Source organism: Bubalus bubalis, chromosome 5 (assembly GCF_019923935.1).
Source record: "Bubalus bubalis isolate 160015118507 breed Murrah chromosome 5, NDDB_SH_1, whole genome shotgun sequence".
Classification (NCBI taxonomy): Eukaryota; Metazoa; Chordata; class Mammalia; order Artiodactyla; family Bovidae; genus Bubalus; species Bubalus bubalis.
In genome coordinates, this window is record NC_059161.1 from 48,717,481 (window position 1) to 48,737,415 (window position 19,935).

A 19,935-nucleotide genomic window follows, 5' to 3' on the forward strand; every position below is an offset into this window, starting at 1 on the left:
CACTTCCTTTGGAAAGACAGGAGGGTGTACCATCAGTCGACCAGGACAGTTAGGAACTTCCCAATGATACAGAGAGTGGGGACCAAACTCATTATTAAACACAATATTCCTGATTACAAAATGACCCCACACAAGCTTAGAAGAGAACCTCAAAAAGTTTTCCAGCACAACCCACCCAAATTCCTAAAATGATGTAACCATTTCAGCCCTCCCCCTCCCGCTGCCTACAGATAACTATAGATCTAGCATGGGATTACTGACTCCAAACACTCTCTCCTAGATGAGAGAATGAAAGCAGGCACTCTGGGCAGTGTGCCAGGGGATTGCAGCCACCGAGAGAGGGAAAGAACCCTTAAAGGAGAGTTTTTCTGGCCCCACTATGCTAAACCACCACCGCATTCAGGACATCTGCATCCATGACCAGACAAACAAGAGAGTCTTACAGACAGCACGGTTGAAAAGCAAAGCACAGTAGAAGTAAGACTGAACAGGTTTTCACTGTCATCCTAGAAAGTCATTCTTTTAGTTCCTGCTATCACAACCCCTGGAACCGTCCTGGATGTTGTCCTTAAGACCAGACTCCAACTTTTTATCAATTCAGTGAGCTTCTCCACATCTTCCCAATAAATTTCTTTCTTGTTTTAAGCTAACCACAGTCAGTCTGTTGCCTGCAACGAAATAACTCTTACCATACAAATAGATGGCTGAATGGCAAATAAGAAGTTTAATGCTATTATCATATAGTTTAAACATTTTATATATGTTATAGAGTATACATTTTACTATTATAATAAATAAGCTTAACAATTCTAAGGTAGAGAATGCATATTCTTTTCAAAAGCCTATGGAACATGTACAAAATGATCTCTTAGGTAATACACACACATACACAAAAATTGAAAAATTCCCCCAAAGTTCTCCCAAAGTAGAACTACATGAGCCACCTAAAATATAATACCAAAAGCATATCCAAATATATGCACTTGGAAAGAAAGAAAAACTGAAAGTATAGAAAATTTAGAGAAGAATGGTCATAGAAACATTACCTGTCAAAACTCTGTTGACAACATATGATAAAATGATTCTCAGAGGAAATTCTATAGCCTGGAATACATTTGTTAGAAACCAAGAAAGATGGAGAATACATGAATTTAAGCAGTCAATTCAAAAAGCTAGACAAAAGACCTCAAAATAGGTACTTCATTAGTATGAAAAAAAAGTGTAAAATATAAAATGAAATTTACAAACTTGCCTTGGTCAATAATACCAAAAGTTGGTTTGACCCACCTCCCAGAATATTGGAAATAAAAGCAAAAATAAACAAATGGGACCTAATTAAACTTAAAAGCTTCTGCACAACAAAGGAAACTATAAGCAAGGTGAAAAGACAGCCTTCAGAATGGGAGAAAATAATAGCAAATGAAGCAACTGACAAACAACTAATCTCAAAAATATACAAGCAACTCCTACAGCTCAACTCCAGAAAAATAATGACCCAATCAAAAAATGGGCCAAAGAACTAGACATTTCTCCAAAGAAGACATACAGATGGCTAACAAACACATGAAAAGATGCTCAACATCACTCATTATCAGAGAAATGCAAATCAAAACCACTATGAGGTACCATTTCACGCCAGTCAGAATGGCTGTGATCCAAAAGTCTACAAGCAATAAATGCTGGAGAGGGTGTGGAGAAAAGGGGACCCTCTTACACTGTTGGTGGGACTGCAAACTAGTACAGCCACTATGGAGAACAGTATGGAGATTCCTTAAAAAACTGGAAATAGAACTGCCTTATGACACAGCAATCCCACTGCTGGGCATACACACTGAGGAAACCAGAATTGAAAGAGACACATGTACCCCAACATTCATCACAGCACTGTTTATAATAGCCAGGACGTGGCAGCAACCTAGATGTCCATCAGCAGATGAATGGATAAGAAAGCTGTGGTACATATACACGAATGAGTATTACTCAGCCATTAAAAAGAATACATTTGAATCAGTTCTAACGAGGTGGATGAAACTGGAGCCTATTATACAGAGTGAAGTAAGCCAGAAAGAAAAACACCAATACAGTATCCTAACGCATATATATGAAATTTAGAAAGATGGTAACAATAACCCTGTGTACAAGACAGCAAAAGAGACACTGATGTATAGAACAGTCTTTTGGACTCTGTGGGAGAGGGAGAGGGTGGGATGATTTGGGAGAATGGCATTGAAATACGTATAATATCATATATGAAACGAGTCGCCAGTCCAGGTTCCATGCACGATACTGGTTGCTTGGGGCTGGTGCACTGGGACGACCCAGAGGGATGGTACGGGGAGGAAGGAGGGAGGAGGGCTCAGGATGGGGAACACGTGTATACCTGTGGCAGATTCATGCTGATATATGGCAAAACCAATACAATATTGTAAAGTTAAGAAATTAAAAAAAAAAGAAATAAGAAAAGATATAATCAAAATTATTAATGAGAGAGTATATGATGATTTTCAAAATTATGAGAATTTTTTTTTTAACTGGGAGTCAAGAAGGCCTTAAGCAAGGCCTCAGTAAGACACAAGACCAAAAGCCATAAAAGAAAACATTGGCATATTGGACTCCATAATAATAATAAATTAAAAGTTAAAATGAAAAAATCCATAAAAAATTGACAAATAGATTTTTGGGAAAAGAATGACCAATAAACATTTGAAAGAATACTCAACCATACTAGTAATCAGGAAAGCTTAAAGCAATTAAGACACCATTTTTCCAGCTTCTTTGATGGTCCAGTAGTTAAGAATCTGACTTGCAATGCAAGCTATTGTGATACCAGTGTGATCCCTGGTCTGGGAAGACCCCACATGCCTTGGAGCAACCAAGGCTGGCGGGGCGGGGGGGCAGCAGGGGAGGGGCAGTGGGGGGCACACTGCTAAGCTTAGGTTCCACAACAAGAAAAGCCACTGCAATGAGAAGCCGGAGAACCACAATGAGGAGTAGCCCCTGCTTGAGGAAACTAGAGAAAGCCCACTTGCAGCAACAAAGACCCACCACAGACAAAAATAAGTAAATAAATCTTAAGAAACAAATGTATTTCACTCATCAGATAGACAAAAAATTTCAAATATGATAATATGCAGTGTTAGAAAAGTGAGGACAGCTTTCCCAGTGGTCCAGTGGTTAAGAAACCACCTTCTAATGCAGGGTACTGGGGTTTGACTCTTGGCTGGGAAAATACGATCCTACACACCCCAGGGTAACTAAGTCTGCAGTTTGCAACTAGAGGAGCCAAAGCCACGAGGAAGATCCAGGCCACCCAAAATTTTTTAAATATGAATAAATACATGTTGTGAGGAAACAAGCACTCTCATACACTGTTAATGGGGAATGTAAACGGGCAACAGTACTGGAAGGCTAGGTCAATCAGAAGGAAACTAATTAAAGGATTGCTGAGCAGGCTTTAAAATGAATAAGTCCATAGATCCTTACATGAAAAAATTTTCAATGCATAGTATTAAATGCTAAAATTATGTAAAGCATAGACATTTATGTGTGTGTGCGCCATATATAAACACACAAGTATGAGGGTAGGTCTGATACAGAGAGATTTTTACTTTTTACCCTATATTCCAGGGTTGTTTTAATTAACAAGAAAAAAGAAAACACTTTGGAAACAAATGTATTAAACTGTTACTTGTGTTTACCTTAAATAGGGAAGAAAAAAGGGATGAAAGTGAAAAAAAAGACATTTACTTTTCACTTTATATGAAAATTAAAAAAACATGTATTATGTCATTTGTGAAATTTAAAATTTTAATATAAAGAAATGATATATGAAAATACTGCAAAGATAAATGACATGGACCCTAATTTTACCCTAGCAATTTTTCGAAGTCTCAATAAAAAATAAAATAGGATGGCTCTGGTACTTTTCCAGGTCTCCTTCCTTTAGGACACAACTATCAATTAGTTCAAAATAATTCCTCACTCCTTTATGGACTGTGTGTTAGTCGCTCAGTTGTCCTGCTCTTTGCGACCCAATGGAATACAGCCCTCCAGGCTCCTCTGTCTATGGAGTTCTCCAGGCAAGAATACTGGAGTGGTTTGCCATTTCTCCACTTTTAATAGACTATTACTGCCTCAAATACTACCTTTCAGACCAAGATTTCAAAGCATAGTTAGCAAGGATTTTCAGCTAAGAACCCCAAACTGGCAGGATATCATGGGCAGGGTGACATTCTATTTCCTAACTAATATTAAAGCAGTATGTTAAAGCAGCTTAATTTCCCCCGAAGTTCCTTATTTAAAACACACACACACGAGTCATAAACCAAGTGTTTTACTGGGATTGTAGAAAGGTATTAAACGATCACTAAAGTGTAAAGAGAAAGAAAACGCTCAACTAATGACAGATGATAGCAAACAATCATCGCGAACCTTATGCAGCAATTACTCTGTGCACTGCAGCATGACTATGCACAATAATAATATACACGCGAAAGCTTGAACATCTTCCCAGGAATATATTTTAAAATATACAGGTAGATAAAAGAGGAGGCATGAGGTTTTGATAAGGACATTTTCCTTACGGTGCACAGGAAAAAATACGGGGAAAGGATTTGCATTGTACTTATTTAGAGTGCTGAGTAAGCGGGCAAGCCCTATCTTGCATCAGACGACCGCTGCCGCTAAAATGCAGATTTCAGGTTTCGTCGCAGTCACTACCTAACATTCAAAAATGCGTGTCGCAGGCCTTTTTCCACTTCACCCCGCCCGCCTTCCCCAGCCTGCACGCCGGGCACAAACGTCTTGACGCATCCTCGCTGACGAGATGCTCCCTCCATTTTGTCCTCAGTCTCCTTCAAGCGAAAGGAGCGGCGCTATTTTAAAGCAACTCCCGGATGAAACCAAAGCGAGAGGAGGGGATGTGGGCGCGAGACCACACTCTGCTGGAGGCCGGGGCTGGGTGGAGCTGCCAGGGCCGCCCAGGGCTCGTCCCGGGGCGGGAGGACAAAGGACATCAAGGGGACGCGAGCCGCACGCCAGGACGGGCCGACTTCCGGGCCGTGGGCTGGGGGGGGGGGGGGGGTTCCCGTTCGCAGGACAAAGCGGCGGCGGCGCGCACGGCTCCTCCGCGCGGCCCCGCCCGCCCCCGCCGCACGCGCCCGGCGTCCAAGCACGCGAGCGAGAGCACGCGCGCGGACGACGGTTAGAAATGGCGGTTGGAGACGGAGGGGCAAGGGCGGGAAAAGGCGCAGCCTCAAGTGCCAAGAGCACGGGTGCATGGTTGCTTCCTTAGCCCTCCTTCGCCTCTTCTCCAAGCCTTCAACCTGGGGAAAGCCCCGGTGAAGACGTGATCTGTTCAACTAAACAAAGGAAATGGCGGCCGCACCCGAGGTAGCCGGCAAAGCCGGTGTTGCCGCCTAGGAGACTGGGAAACGTTCCCTAAAATGGCGGACAGCGAGGACGCAGGCGCGGGGCGGGGCGGTGCGGGCGTCCGCCCACGGCGGCCGTCGGCGGCGGGGCGGGGCAGCGGCGCTGACAGTCCCCATGGCGGCTGCGCCGGAGCCCGGGGAACCCGGGAAGGGGAAGGTAATTCGGGGAAGACGGGCGAGGGGCGGCGGGGTACGCGGGCGAGCGTGGGGGCGAGTTGGGTACGGGCGGGTGGCGGGTGAGGACACAGTCTCTGAAGCTGGGAGACCCTGGATAGGGGCACATGTCATTAGCTTCTCTGCAGTCGCACAGCCCGTTTTTATCGTGACACGATTCAAGTGACCCAAACTAGGAGGATGAGGGGACCGATACAGGTAACTTACTGCAGGCCCTAAGACTCGTCCCTGTGGAAAGAAAATTTTGCTGAGAGGCGCCTCATATTGTAATTGGCTAATAAAGAGTGATTTTAAAGTTCCCTGAGGACAGGGGCTAAGGCTGTATACATCACAACATTTAACATGGAGGAATGGGCACATGCTGAGAAATGAAAACTTTGCTATATTCTAGTGAATTTATATCCAGAGCAGGAGGATCATATGAAAAGATTTGCGATTTTTTTTCCCGTTAACTAGTTTTCAGTCAACCACGTGGAGTTTGCATTATTATATGCAACCAACAGCTTCGCTGGCTGGCATTCGTGTCCTGCTTTGCCATCTCAGCCCATCATCCACAGTTGTCTTTGTGGGCTCCCCTGTAAAATGGATCATTTTACATCTGCTTAAAACTCAGCCGTAGCAGCCCATTGCTTTCAGGGTAAATTCGAATTTCTCGATCTGTGATGTAATGGAGTGGGTTGCCATGCCCTCCTCCCAGGGATGGAACCCGAGTCTCAGGTCGCTTGCATTGGCAGGCGGGTTCTTTACCCCCAGTGCCACCCGGGAAGCGTATAAACCTCCTCAGCTAACTCTTTAACTGTTCAGTCTCTGTGATTCTTCTCATGCTTTCCTCTCCAAGTGTATTAAAGCTCAACAGGGCTCTCTCTGGCAAGGGCTTCCTGACTCCCCAAAGGTAGCTGAGGTGCTTCTCTCCTCATCTCCCTGACACCTTGTACATAGCTGTTATCATTACAGCATTATACTGGAATTTATGTCTTGTCTTCCTTAAGAGCAGGAATCCAATTTTTATATCCTCAGTGCAGATTAAATGCTCATAAAAATACACAGAAAGAAAAAATTCTATACATCGAAAACCAGAGATTAACGTTGGATCAATTAGAGTCACAAATATTTATGGAAGACCTACTCTGCCACACTGCACCAAATCTGTAGATCTAGGAGATCTGCTCAGCTTGAAAATTTTGATTGCTTCTTCAGTTTTCTTGCTGCTCTGGGGAATTTTCCATCTAAATTTGCCCTAGATGGGACACTTCCCTCCAGCTTCCATTGCGGGGTTCGTGGGGTGTGGGGTGCAGTTCCTGATTGGGGAGCTAAGATCCCACATGTGACGTAGCTCAACCAAAAAATAAAATTTTAAAAATAAATTTGCCCTAGATCAATGGTTATGAACAAACGTTGGATAAATTGCTTACATATTAATTATCACTTTGTCTTGGTGCCTTTTGTTTTTCGTGTCTCACATGCCATTTGGAATATGCTTTAGTAGAAAAAAAGGTACCCTTATTTGACACTTGAGTATTTCAAGAGGCATCTAACTTCAAACACAAAATTCTAGACGGCTTTGTGAAGACACCGGGATCTTCAATGGGCCTTTTTATCCCTGGTATATATGATTGTTCACCTTTGATAGGAGGTAACTGCTGTCATTTTAGGGTCATGATGGTGGTTTAACCCATTGAAAATAAAATTCAATGAAAGAAAAAAATTTTTAACATTGTATTTTAATTGAAACATGTTCCAAAGTCAAATGATTATCTGTGCTACATGTGCAGAGATGTAAAGTACGATGGATTTAGCAAAATGGCTCTTTTAGAAGACCTCAGTGGTGCCCTTTCAGTGGAGAGTAGGGGATGTCTTGTTGAACTGCGTTAAAAGCAGGGTAGGTTTGTAAGTGAAGAGGAGCACATATTAACTGAGTTTTGCAGTAAAGAGCAGAAAAATGGAATAGTGGCTTGGGGGAACAGGATGCTGAGAGGGTGATTTGTATATTTCTAGACTGGAAATTATTAAATAGAGGAAAAACAAATAATGCAATTAAAGTAAGGGATAACCATTAGAAGCAAAGTCCTTAAGAGTAATCAGCTGCACAGTGAGGACTAGTTTTAAATAGTAGGGCCAGCTCCTCCTTGGAAATAAAAAGCAAATGAGCACTGATGGAGCAGATACATGTAACAGTGGAAAATGAAGCAGCTTTAATTTGACTTATTCTCTATAAATCATTAAATTGGCATTCTGGTTTAGACATTTCTTCTTGAGCTTTCCTAATTCCATCAAGGTATGCTGGTAAAGCTGCCCTTTTAAATCTAACCTTAAAATATTCATTTACCCTAAAATATAATCACTTTGTATGTCTAAAGGCTTTAACTTGTTAATAGCAGGTGAACCTTAAGTTTGCAGACTACTTAGGACTTCCCTGGTGGCTCAGATGGTAAAGCATCTGCCAACAATGTGGGAGACCCAGGTTCGATCCCTGGGTTGGGAAGATCCTCTGGAGAAGGAAATGGCATGGACGGAGGAACATGGTAGGCTACAGTCCATGGGGTTGTCAAGAGTCGGACATGACTGACTTCACTTCACTAGGAAGTAAGAGGAATGCTAAATGCCTTGAACATTACAAGTAGAACTACTTCAGAAGGACTTCAGGCTTCGATTCCTTCAATTTCTGAGACTCACAGTTCAGATACTATCATATTGTATAAACTCAAGACTTTTATTACAGTATTCTATATTTGCTTTTAAGCCATCACTAGTCTTTCAGATTTATCAGGAGGCTGTGACAATTCTCTTACTAGGAAAGGGGAAAAAAAAATCTTCGTATATCCTTAGCCAGTTTTGAGTCAGGGTGGCATTAGTGGTCAAGAACCCGCCTGCAGGTAGACCTAAGAAAATTCCCTGGAGAGCACGGCACGGCACCCCACCCAACTCTGGTATTCTTGCCTGGAGAATCCCATGGAGAAGTCTGGCAGGCTGCGGTCCATGCGACTGACGTGATTAAACACACATGCAGATCTACAGTTATGTCCTTAGTTCTGTTAATCCTTCTATGTGAACCTTGAAAGGGTTAAATGCTCCAATGAAAATGACAGGCTTTCAGGGTCAGACTGACTTCCACTCTGCCACCACTTATGAGGCTTCTACTTAAACCCTGAGCTTGTTTCAGAAATGTCACAAAGGCTGAGAGAATTAAAAACGAGGAGTAGAGCTTGGTGCCCATGACCCCTTAGCGCCTCTGGGTAAGTGCACCAGCACTGGCTTCTCAACCTTGGCGCTGCTGACCCCCACCGAGGCCGTTTTTGTTGGAGGTGATACATGTTTAGCAGGACCATCTTTGGCATCTGAAACCATGTATTGGTTTTAGAAGGTAACACTTAACAAGATGTTTATCTTTCAAAGCAAGCTGGATTATTCTACAATTTGCAATTTCAAAAATTTACTTAAGTCTCCAAAGCAGTGTTTCTCCCAATCTGGTGGTTTGGGGTGGGGGTGTGGTCAGTTTCCTAAACATAAATGCCCATGAGTCAGAGTCTAAGGGTGGGACTCGAAAATCTCTGAAAAAGCTCAGGCAGTTACCTAGTTGACTTAAATAGCACCCTTTCAGATGTCCAGCAAGTTTACACACCTGGCAAAGAACTGCACTTGATCATTTTATCCAAGTGCCCCCCTCACCAAAAGCTGGCACATTCTGGTGTATCCTGGGGTTACACTAGACTCCATAATGGAGGAGAATCCAAATGAAAAGGTCCAGATGCCTTGATAGAGCTTGTGCTGTCTTGGTGGGAATAAGCAGTGTCTGGCATGCTGTGGCTAACACTTAATGGTTCCTTTCATTCTCTGCTTAAATGGGAAAGCCATCTTAACCTTCTCCTGTGATAGAAGCTGCTGGTCTCACTTCCAAGACATTAAAAACCACCACCCCCAACCTCAGTCTTTCTAGCACCCTTTTCCCACCCAGGGCAATGGCCTACCTTCAGAACAGTTCACACCCTCCCCTCTGGGCCCATAAATGCCACTGGGCTCTTGACCTGAAGGTAAGGAACAATCTTCTTTTTGTTGCTAAATTAAATGAAAAGTTAAATCCCAACCTCTTGTATACAAAGATTTGTACTGAAGAACCTGCCACTGGGGTCCACCAACTTTAAGAAGCACCTGCTACATTCAAACGTGTTGCGGCGGGGGACAGGCAGAGACGAAAGAAAAAAGACAGTTTTCTGAGAGTGTATATCTTTTGCTTTATTAGAAACCAAGTCACATTGTCTTTTCTGCAGAAGCTTTAGCCAAAGCAAACACAGTCAATAATACCTTTATGTTTCAACCTTGAATCTAACTTGCCCTTCACTGTCCTTTCCCTATTCCTTCCAATCCAGTCTTCTTTTTCCCTTATAGTGTATTACCATCTAGGTATCATCTCATTCCTAAGAATGGGCAAGTGACTTCCTTTTTAAAAGTTACATTACTGAAAAAAAATTTTCCCCCAAATGAATAGGAGAGTGCTGCAGCAAAACATTAAGTGTGACTTTAAAAAATGTCTGCCCCCCCCAACCCCAATGTACACAGTGAGAATGACAAGACATCAGGTTGAAAATGTCACTCTTAAAGTGGCAGTGTTTTTCAAAGAGGGAGAACAAATCCATAAATCCAATGCAGACTGTATGAAGAATTTAAAAACCATTTTAGACTTGAAAGAAATTATCACCTAGCCAAACCCCTTCATTACAGGCTGCAGGCCAAATAAAAAAATATATCCTACAGGTTACAGAAGTTAGTGGCAGAGCTGAGACTAAAATCCAACCCTCTTAGATTTCCACTTTTTTCCATCACATCTAGATGTGGTTACTATGTACTTCAACAAATAAATCAAGTGCAACTTCGTATCACAGGTAAGGAAACAGACAAGGGACTTGTCAAAATATTTATTATTATAAACAAAACTGAAATGCTGTTACTACTTAACACAGATAAAATCTGCAGTCATCCTTAAAGGAATTTAAAACAGTATACTAAATATTATAAGTAACATGGTTAGAACAATTTCACTTTCCCATCTGTTTCTCAAATTGTAATTATGCTGCCATTTACCTTCAGTGATAGCCAAATCCCCAAGAGATTCCAGAGAGAGATTCAAAGAGCTCATGAAATAATGTATGCCCCTATCTCCAAACCAGCTGATTAACAAATTATGACATAAGCATGATCCCGTATCTCTTCAGGTTTAATTTACTACTTAGTACTTTGTGGTCAAATTCTCAAGGTTTCCATTTTAGATTCATTCATATTAGATACCAAAGCAGGATGGTTTGTTTTTAATCTTTGCCAAACCACCCTGAAGTAAAATATTCTTTAACGCAATGTAATTTTTAATTTTTCCTAGCCCTTTAAACTCCTAGGAATTTTAGATGTTGAAAACATTCCCTGTGCACGGGATTCGGTATTATATGGCTCATTAGGATCTGTTGTGGCTGGCCTTGGACATTTTTTGTTAACTAGTGAGTATATCTGTTTTTCTTCATGTATAAAAAACATTTCTCCATGTGTTTACAGTTTTGTTCTAGATGAAGTATCACAGTCACGATTATAGTGTTTATGATTCCTTTCGACAGGCAGAATTAGAAGATCATGTGACGTTGGAGTAGGAGGATTTATCGTGGTGACTTTAGGATGCTGGTATGAGTGTTAAGTATTCAAGAAGATTTTAACAGGTTAATCTAATTCCAAAGCACATGCTATACTCAGCAATCTCCCACTGAGAGATTCCCACCCTTACTTAAGATTCTCTTACAAAATGATATTGCTGGACTGGCTTTAATCTTTTAGATATCTATATATACACACATGTGTTTTGTGTCATTTGTCAAATGAACAGATGAATGTGACATCAGACACTGCATTAATGCCATGTCAGGGTTTATACTTCATTTAGGGAAGCCTCAATCTTTTATCCTAATGCTCACTTCATCCCTGCCTATGGTATATACCACTGACAGTCATCTGTAAGCTTTTAAAAATTTCAAATTAGTTCCCATAGGTATGTTATATTGGTAATTTATTCACGTTCTCCTTACTAGGTTCCACTGTAGGTATAATTATGCAAAGCTAAGAATCCAGGAAAGACTTGCCAGAGAAGGAATTAAAAACAAGATTTTATACGAAAGTACCCACCTTGATCCTGCAAGAAAACAAACCAACGGCGGCGGCAGCAGCAGCAGCTGAGCAGTCTTGAGCATAGAAAACCCAGATACAAGTCACTCATTGTGAACAAAGCTGAGATGAACTACAGAGAACATTTTATGTACCATAAAATGGCTTTCAATCAAGTAAATGTGTAAAAGTATGTGTAAGCTGCCATCTTTTTTACACGTGTCAGTATTTACAAACTCATTCTGGCCCTCTATCTACTGTCAGGATAGCATGATGGACTCACTTCAAATAATCCTCGTGTTTAACTTGTTTAGAAAGTGTTTCCTTATAGTAAGTAGAGAGTACACCTGATGTCTCAAGAAATAAAATCTCAGTTGGATGTTAAAACTTGCCTTAAAAACAGAAGTCCCAACTGTATTCCTGTACCCTGTTAAAAATGAAGGGACACTTTCTGGTCTCTAAAGTCAGTGATGTTATATCAGACTTAAAACTAATGGATCATCGCTTTCCAATTGTTGCTTTTAAAATGTACCCATTGCTTGACTGTATTCTCCCATTTTAACAGGTGAGTTATCTCTCAGAAAGGAAATGTGATTTTTAGCTGCTCTAAATATTTCTTGGAAGTATGCAGGGTTTTTATTTTTAAGGAGAATTTAAACTTGTACATGGCATGCACAAAAATATCTTCTGAAACTTGTGTGGTGCAAAGGAAAAAGAATTGCAAAATTAAACATATGTTGTTGTTCCATTATGTAAAGACATTTATAATAATAAATTGGCTGCCATTTAAAAAAAAGCACCCAACACCCAACTAAGCCCAAAGCATTCACTCATTCATTCATCCATTTTTGGTTTTAGTAAATATCAACATTAAAACACAAGCTTAGAGGCCTTCCTGGTTAAGGAATGAACACTGGTAGATAGAATTACAGCATTATTGTTACGGGCCTATTATCATGGTTAACTAAATAGAGAAAGGAAGAGATGTCTTGAGACTTACGTCGTGCCTCTTTTTAGGAGGTAGGGCTTGCTCCAGTTCATGAGAAAGGTACCATTTTCCCTCCTGTGCCCACCTTCTTACGGCTTAGGGTACACAAGTGTTTATGGTTTATCAAGTGCCGTCTGGATCATGAGTGACACATGTACACAAAATCTGGGATCCCCAACCCCAGGATCGACACTGGTTCATGGCCTGTTAGGAACTGGGCCGCACAGCAGGTGAACAGTTGACTTCCACGAAACCAGTCCCTGGTGCCAAAGAAGTTGGGGACCACTGTTCTGATCTTTATTGATCTTAATTATCTGGCCACCACCACAGGGAGAACCTTGGACACTGAATGGAGAACTAAGTTTCACAAGATCACCTGCCTCCTGTTACTGGCATAAATCAAAGCTCAGTGCAGTCTACATTATTCAAATTGACCTGAGTAACTATGTGAACAATTCCATGATGTGACAGCCATTTGTTCTAAAGGGCAGGGTAGGTGGGAAACTGATGAGAACTGATCATATTTTAATAACATGTAACATATAAAATCAGGCCAATGGATTAAGTAACTAAACCCCTTCCAGCTCTAGCACACTATTATTAAATCTTACCCCAAGTTAAGAGACAAATCTCTCGGCTGGCAAAAATTTCCAAGGCTTTCACCAGTAACAAGGTTAGTTCATTTTCACAGAAGACTGCACAAACTGGAGACCTGGATAAAAACACAGGTTTAAATACTTACTTGGATTACTTATGTCATTTCATAAATTTACAGTATTAGCACGTTTTCTTCTTGAACTACTAGGATGATACAAAGTGAATTACTGGATCACGTAACACGCCCTAGGCCTGTATCACACACTGCTACTGGACACTTTGAATAGGGCCTCCAAGTTGACCGACACTTCCACTTCTGGTTCCTGTAGTCCAATCTTCTCCTCGCCATCCAACTTCAAGCTGGTAAATCCTGCCAATCCTACTGCCAGTGTGCCTCTGGCTCACCATGAACTCACCTCTGCTCACTTCTTCATTTCACTTAAGAGTGCCCTTCTCCTATTTCCTCTCTGTAACATCCTGTTGCTCACCAACTTCTACAGTTAGGTTCATCATCATCTCATTTAGGCTCTCACATTAGTTTGTTTCCTCTGTTACACCAGTAGTGGTAGACACTTCCACTGGTCACGGACTATAGCTAAGAACCCTGTCAATTTTTATCTTTACATTCCCAATAGTGTCTGGCATAAAGCAGTTGTCAGTTGAATTATTAAACATTCACTAATCCCTCTCATCCAGAAGCTTACATGCTTTTCACACTTAAGCTGAAAGAATAACCTACCTTCCAGGCCCACATGAAGGTTTCAGCTGCACTGCTTCATTATTCCATTAAATCCGATTTTTCACACTACGTGATATAGCAGTAGGTACCAGCTAAATAGCTGATTAAAATAGAATTGTCGTCATTAGTAGGTTTAAAACTTTTCGTGGCTCATCTATCATACCTACTATCTTTAAGTGCTTTATGCAGTCCCCATCTTCCCCCACCCCTCCTTTTGCCTTGTTTTACCTTTCAATAAAAGAACCTCAGGGTTTTTAAAATTAACTAGCTTTTCTCTGGACTTGTGATTTATATTGAGCAAGTTTGCCAACAAATTTGACTATCCCTAGTACCATTATTTGCAAGCATCTCTCCAGGCTACGTACCTCTACTCCATCGCTGGTTTCCCTTTGCTTCACTTTTATAATGCGAGGAGGTCTATATAATAAATTCAGGATTCCTGTTTATGCACACTTTTCAGCAAAATGCTAGGTATCAAATAGGGTTTGAATCCTTCTATTCCTAGGTAAAAATCTGGTGGATGGGGATTAAGGCACCCCTTAAGTCATGTAAGGTACATGACTGTGGGAGAGCAGAATACCTTAATGAGGAAAGTAGAAAAAGTACAATGATTGTTTTAATTGTAGTTTTTAATGGCCCTCTAGAATAAAATCTTTTGGAAGCATCTTAAAAATACGGTCCATTGGTCATCAAATCAGGTCAGCGCTATCTTCTACCACCCAGATACTGATATCTTACACAGGATATTTTTGTGTGTGTGCATTAAGTTCAATACATAAATTTTCTCTGAAAAGAGACGCTTTAGGGACAAATTATCTTACACAGTATTTTTCAGAGTATTACATTTCAAAGTTTATAATGTAGGCGCTACTGATCAGTGTTGCAAACATTTTATGAGTCTTTTCGACCACTGCATTCACATTTTCTAGAGATTATAGACTTTGCAAGTATTTGTATTTTTATCTTGAGAAAACTACCACTGACTATATTATAAAGTCAAAGATTTCTGTTGTTCACTAATGTTCACATGGGCAGTTATCTGTTCCACCTTTTTTCTAAGAATAACTTCCAGAGTTCTGTAGGTTAGGAAACACCTATTTTATGGCCCACCCTTAGGATATTCAAATCAACACAAACTGGTTTCCTACAGGGTCAATTTTTATTAAAATGTCTTCCTCCTTAGGCCCCGAGGACAAGTCTTGTGAAATGAAATGTGTTTTGCTATCTAAATTCTAAGCCTCCTTTAAAAACATTTTCCTAGTTTTTATGGTTTTTTCCTCCAATAAAGGAAGGGTTGTGAATTTTACCTTTTACCCTGTCTGCTCTTCAAAAGCCATTAAGAGATTGACAGAATAAAACTGTATTTGACTGAGGAAATCCTGATCTTTTTATTTCCCGTCAGTATAGCACCCCAGTCCTCTCATCTCACCAAAACACATTCTGAAGTATGTAGTGAGGGAAATTTCTTCCTAGTTTCATACATGCTTCTGAACTAGCATAATCAAAGTCCTTGCCTTAGATTTCAATTCCTGGTTTAATGGACTTTTGATATAAATGTTCACCACCTCATCATCCAAAAGATGGTTTTCGAAGTTTTTATAAGCTGCTTATTTGTGCATTTACCATAGTTGCAGGATTGTGGGAACCCAAGGACATAGGCATCTCTTTGCATTAGAATACTTTAAGTATTTAAACTACAAGTAGGGTGTTGAAACATACAAAACATTAAACAGAAGGAATCTGAACCATTAGAATGAGATAATCTCAAAATGACTTGGCTCTATTTGCATGTACTGCCTCTAATCTCTGCAAGAGGACCACCAACTAACATTCTACTAAATATGCTTCACATTTCAGGTATACAAAGGAGCTATTAGAACTTTTTTTTCCTTCTAATTATAGACAGATCTACCCACCTAGTTACTAATTTCTCCCTTTCCTGTCTTTTTAAGAGTTCTAGTTAAGGTGAGACCCTGGAAGCCCAATATAACAAGTGTTAAACGTACAAGCAGCAATTAATTTGGAATACCTATTGGAATCACTGGAACACATTTACTTGGGCCCTTTTACTCTTCCACACAGCACATTCACATGGACAGACTAAGGAAAAGGAGATGAAACTTAAATCAGCACATTATCATTTGCTTTATTTTTCAAAAAAAAAAAAAAAAAAAAAAACCACCAAAAAACAGTAAGTTGGAATCTTCTGTTTTTCTTGACCATGACTCTCCCATCTCCCTTAACTACAACTAAAAGGGTACCTTAATAACAGCTAAGGTAAAAGATTATCCTGTCATTCAAGTAAGCTTCAACTGTTCTCATTCTATGTATGCCTGAATACGTTGAAGATTTCATGCCATGCAAGCTGTCTACAGTGCCTATATCTCAAAGTTCTTGATTGCTTTTATTTTTAAAAGATTTTTCGGCTAATGCTAATTTGTGGCAATGCTTCTCAAGTGCTTGGCAAGTGTAAAATATTTTACTAGCCAAAACTAATTTTTACTTCCTGTAAGATCATGTAATGGGAGTATCAGAGGACTGGCAGGAAGAACATGCAACAAGCAGTTCGGTGTTTACAGGTTCCAAACTCGATGCTAGCCTTCCAAGCCTGTCGTCCCTACAGTGTCCACTTGTGCAGATCCCCAAGGTGAACTGAACATTTGCAGCAGTAACTGCTGTGCCACTGGTGGAGTGCTGATTTTAACTCAAACATTTAAGGAACTGAACCTGAACCTTCCCATATCCATCTGCCTGGACTGTTATGCTATCACTTTCAACTGTTTCTCATACCAACAAATCCCGTTTTATTTAAAAGCAAAACCCCTGTTCCTTGTCAAGATCCAAGTTTATGTTGATTCCTAGTGTAAGGAGAAAAAAATTAGAATATTCCTAAGTAACTAGAATTGACTACATTAAGTACATGATTAAGTTCTTGTCCCAATAACTCATCTAACCAGAGATTACAGATGTCCTGGCCTAACAGTTACCTGCAACATTCACTCCCATAATATTGGACCCACAATCACAAGGGAAACTACCAACTGTCTACATGTCAAACAGTACTTATTCAGCTTCTCACGTGGACAGCACATTTTCAACCTGATCACATCATGTACAGGTGTTACCTTTTTGAGTATTCTAGGTTAACCTTTTGAGTAATATTTCTACCTATTTTCAGTTTACTATTCCTCATGGACTAAATTCCTCGGGCAAACTAAACCGTAACCTATCACCTGAATCTCTGATCGGCTAGGATGTGAAAGTATATACACGTATGTATGTATATACTCTCACTTAAGTGTTTATCTTAGTTAGCCATTACCCTCCTACCTAAAGCTATTTTCTAAGGTCCACCTATTTCCATGGTTGAAAGTCACTACTGTGACCACCAAGATTAGCAGAATTTAAAAATTAGGTTACTACCTGTTCAAATGTATAAGCTTGTAATTTAAAATTAATGTTAAGGTCATAGTTTTTAATTTTTTCTATTGCAACACACTCAAGGACACACACTACAACCAACCAGTCCAGTAGGTCATTTCCAAATTAATTCTTAAGGATTTACTTTTTATTATCAAGGTTAATAAGGACTAGTTAAGATAAATGTCACTTCAACAGTAGTTAGGGGAACAATGTATTTTTATTGTCTTGTAATCAAGTACATGTAGTACGATTAATAGTACTAAGTTAAAAATTGGGCATTAGAACACCCCAAATAAAACTCCAAGCACTAAACTGGCTACATCTATTACCTGCATGTTTGAGTATAGGAGTTGGGGACTGATGGCCAAAGTCACATCTCAAAATGATACAAGGAAAAGGCTCTCCACTATCACAAAAATATTGCACTCTCAACTCTTTTAAGTTTAAGGCAACTAATTTAAGAGACTGAGGTTTACATGAGTGGTAAATCCCAAGCTTTAAGAGATCTGAAGCAGCTGCTAAGCTTCTTAAAGCACTAATGGTTCTTTAAAACTCATGTGTAAGAGAGTTACAACACATAAACTAAGCACTGCAGCTTACTGCCAGGTCATTATCACACATCCTTACTTTCATTATGTGTTACTAAAATGCTAAAATCTAAACCCATTTTTTTGAGCTCCAGAGCCCCAGAAATATGAACAAGTTTAGATTCAAACATCTTAAGAATTTTAGAAAAATGGCTTTAGAAGAATCAGGTTCCTTCCAAAATGAGTCTTCTGGGGGGTTGAAAAGTGGATGACTTTTCTGTCCTACAGGCTCCACTTTTTTTTTTTAAAGAGAGACATTTTAAGTTATATGTGAATTATGAAAACTGAAATGTTTTGTGTGTCAAATACCATAAACTTCAACTTGGACTACCAAGATACAAGTTTATATCTTCCTTAATTTCTCCTTAATATATTTATCTTGGTTTTGGCTTTCAAAACACATCAGAAACACATTTCCAGATCTACAATCTTCCTATGTAAAAGGTGTTTGCACCACTGCCTTAAATACTATCAAAATATTGTTTGTGCAATGGAACCTGTTAAAAAAACAATCCTAGGATAAAAAGCCTGTTCAAACATTAAGTTCATAGGAAATCATGTCAATTCAACTCCCACACCTGAGGCATACGCGGCACAATCTTTCCATGAATGTAAATTCTGCAAGAGTTGAAAAATACTGAGTAATCTTTCCCTGAAAAAAATTGTTTTTAAGAAGCTTAATACCTGTTGCTAGCATTTAAAACTAGTTTCATTCCTTATTTTCAGACAGGATCCTAAGGCAAACGAGAGCTTGTTTTCTACATTTAACGTAGCTTGTCACTTCAGTGTCAAACTGGTTGGACTCAGCCTTCATCCTAAGATCTCACCTTGCTGTTTGTGTATTAGGGCCACAAGTCAAGTCTCAGGCTCTTCAATCAGAGCTGGAGCTCTCCACCCAAGGCCAGGTATGAGCAACAAGATGTAACCGTTCAACAGAGGTAACTTTTTACAGTTTCAGTTCTAACTTTTATCATTTCTATCTTTATGCTGTTTTTGTACAAGTAACCAATCTAATCCAATTCTTGTCTCAGGATGATTGCAAGTATAATCAACTATATACAAAAGTTTCTAGTGACAGCATCTCTTGGAACAAGTCTCACAGGTGAGTTTTCTAAGGTGGAGTTGGGACATCTGTTCAGAAATTTATCCAGTTTTGCTTGCCATAGAGGGGATATAGGCAAGGGGAGAGGTGAACAGTAAACCAAGTTTTTTGTTTATAGATCTTGTTCTGCCAAATTTGGCATCAACTTTTTCTCTTGCTTGCTATATGGTGCACTCCCTCCTCTTAATTTCTTATATATTCTCTAGATTTGTTTCATTTCATACAAATGAAGATAGTAATAGTTAACAGTAATTCTGACCTTGAAAATGCTTCTTAAAACCTAACATTTTCTATCAACATTCTTATCTCTCTTTCCCAAATTTTCTGTGCTACACAGGCACAACAAGCCTACAGAATTGTCCCCTGGCCATCACTTTCCCATTGCAATGATTAGAGTAGCAAAATACACAATTTTGAACTAGAAAGTATATCCAAGGTTTTTCAATAGTACTTAAATTAGGACACCTAAACACTGATTAGCAACAAAGCTTTCTTTTTCCCCCTGGACAAGTCTATGCAATCCTAGTAATACTGATGCATCCTGAAAAGTAGGCTCATGCATATAGTTGCAATTGCTAAAAAGACAAAAGCCCTTGAGGCACTATCTTATACTGTTAAGTATTCCTATTGTAAGTGTGTTACAACCAAAACATTCTCAACGGAACCTACATCATCATCTGAAACTCGACTCCAGCTCATCTTTCAGCAAGAAAATTTCTGAAGTTAAAAATCTGACTTAAAATGGCTAAAACAAAAATCTA

At 39.8% G+C, this 19,935-nt stretch overlaps 1 protein-coding gene across 2 annotated transcripts; it reads left to right on the top strand.

Moving 5' to 3' along the window:
* The first annotated feature begins 5,179 nt into the window (after positions 1-5,179).
* On the top strand, positions 5,180-11,931 carry LOC102399263 (cytochrome c oxidase assembly protein COX20, mitochondrial). 2 transcript variants are annotated; one of them, XM_006063526.4, is made up of 4 exons: positions 5,180-5,586; positions 10,972-11,086; positions 11,201-11,264; positions 11,666-11,931. In XM_006063526.4, the coding sequence occupies exons 1-4, from the start codon at positions 5,545-5,547 to the stop codon at positions 11,808-11,810; spliced, it is 366 nt and encodes a 121-aa protein (XP_006063588.1). In that variant the 5' UTR covers positions 5,180-5,544; the 3' UTR covers positions 11,811-11,931. The 2 variants fall into 2 exon arrangements, 1 of the variants encoding a protein (XP_006063588.1); XR_006551183.2 differs by having other exon boundaries at positions 5,517-5,586; positions 7,979-11,718.
* Positions 11,932-19,935: the final 8,004 nt, after the last annotated feature.

Excerpts from the sequence above, each read along its gene's own strand:
- LOC102399263 (XM_006063526.4), top strand. The coding sequence starts at position 5,545 with ATGGCGGCTGCGCCGGAGCCCGGGGAACCCGGGAAGGGGAAG. Across the intron at positions 11,087-11,200 it reads TGGACATTTTTTGTTAACTA|GCAGAATTAGAAGATCATGT; the intron begins GTGAGTATATCT and ends TCCTTTCGACAG. Across the intron at positions 11,265-11,665 it reads GTGGTGACTTTAGGATGCTG|GTTCCACTGTAGGTATAATT; the intron begins GTATGAGTGTTA and ends TCTCCTTACTAG.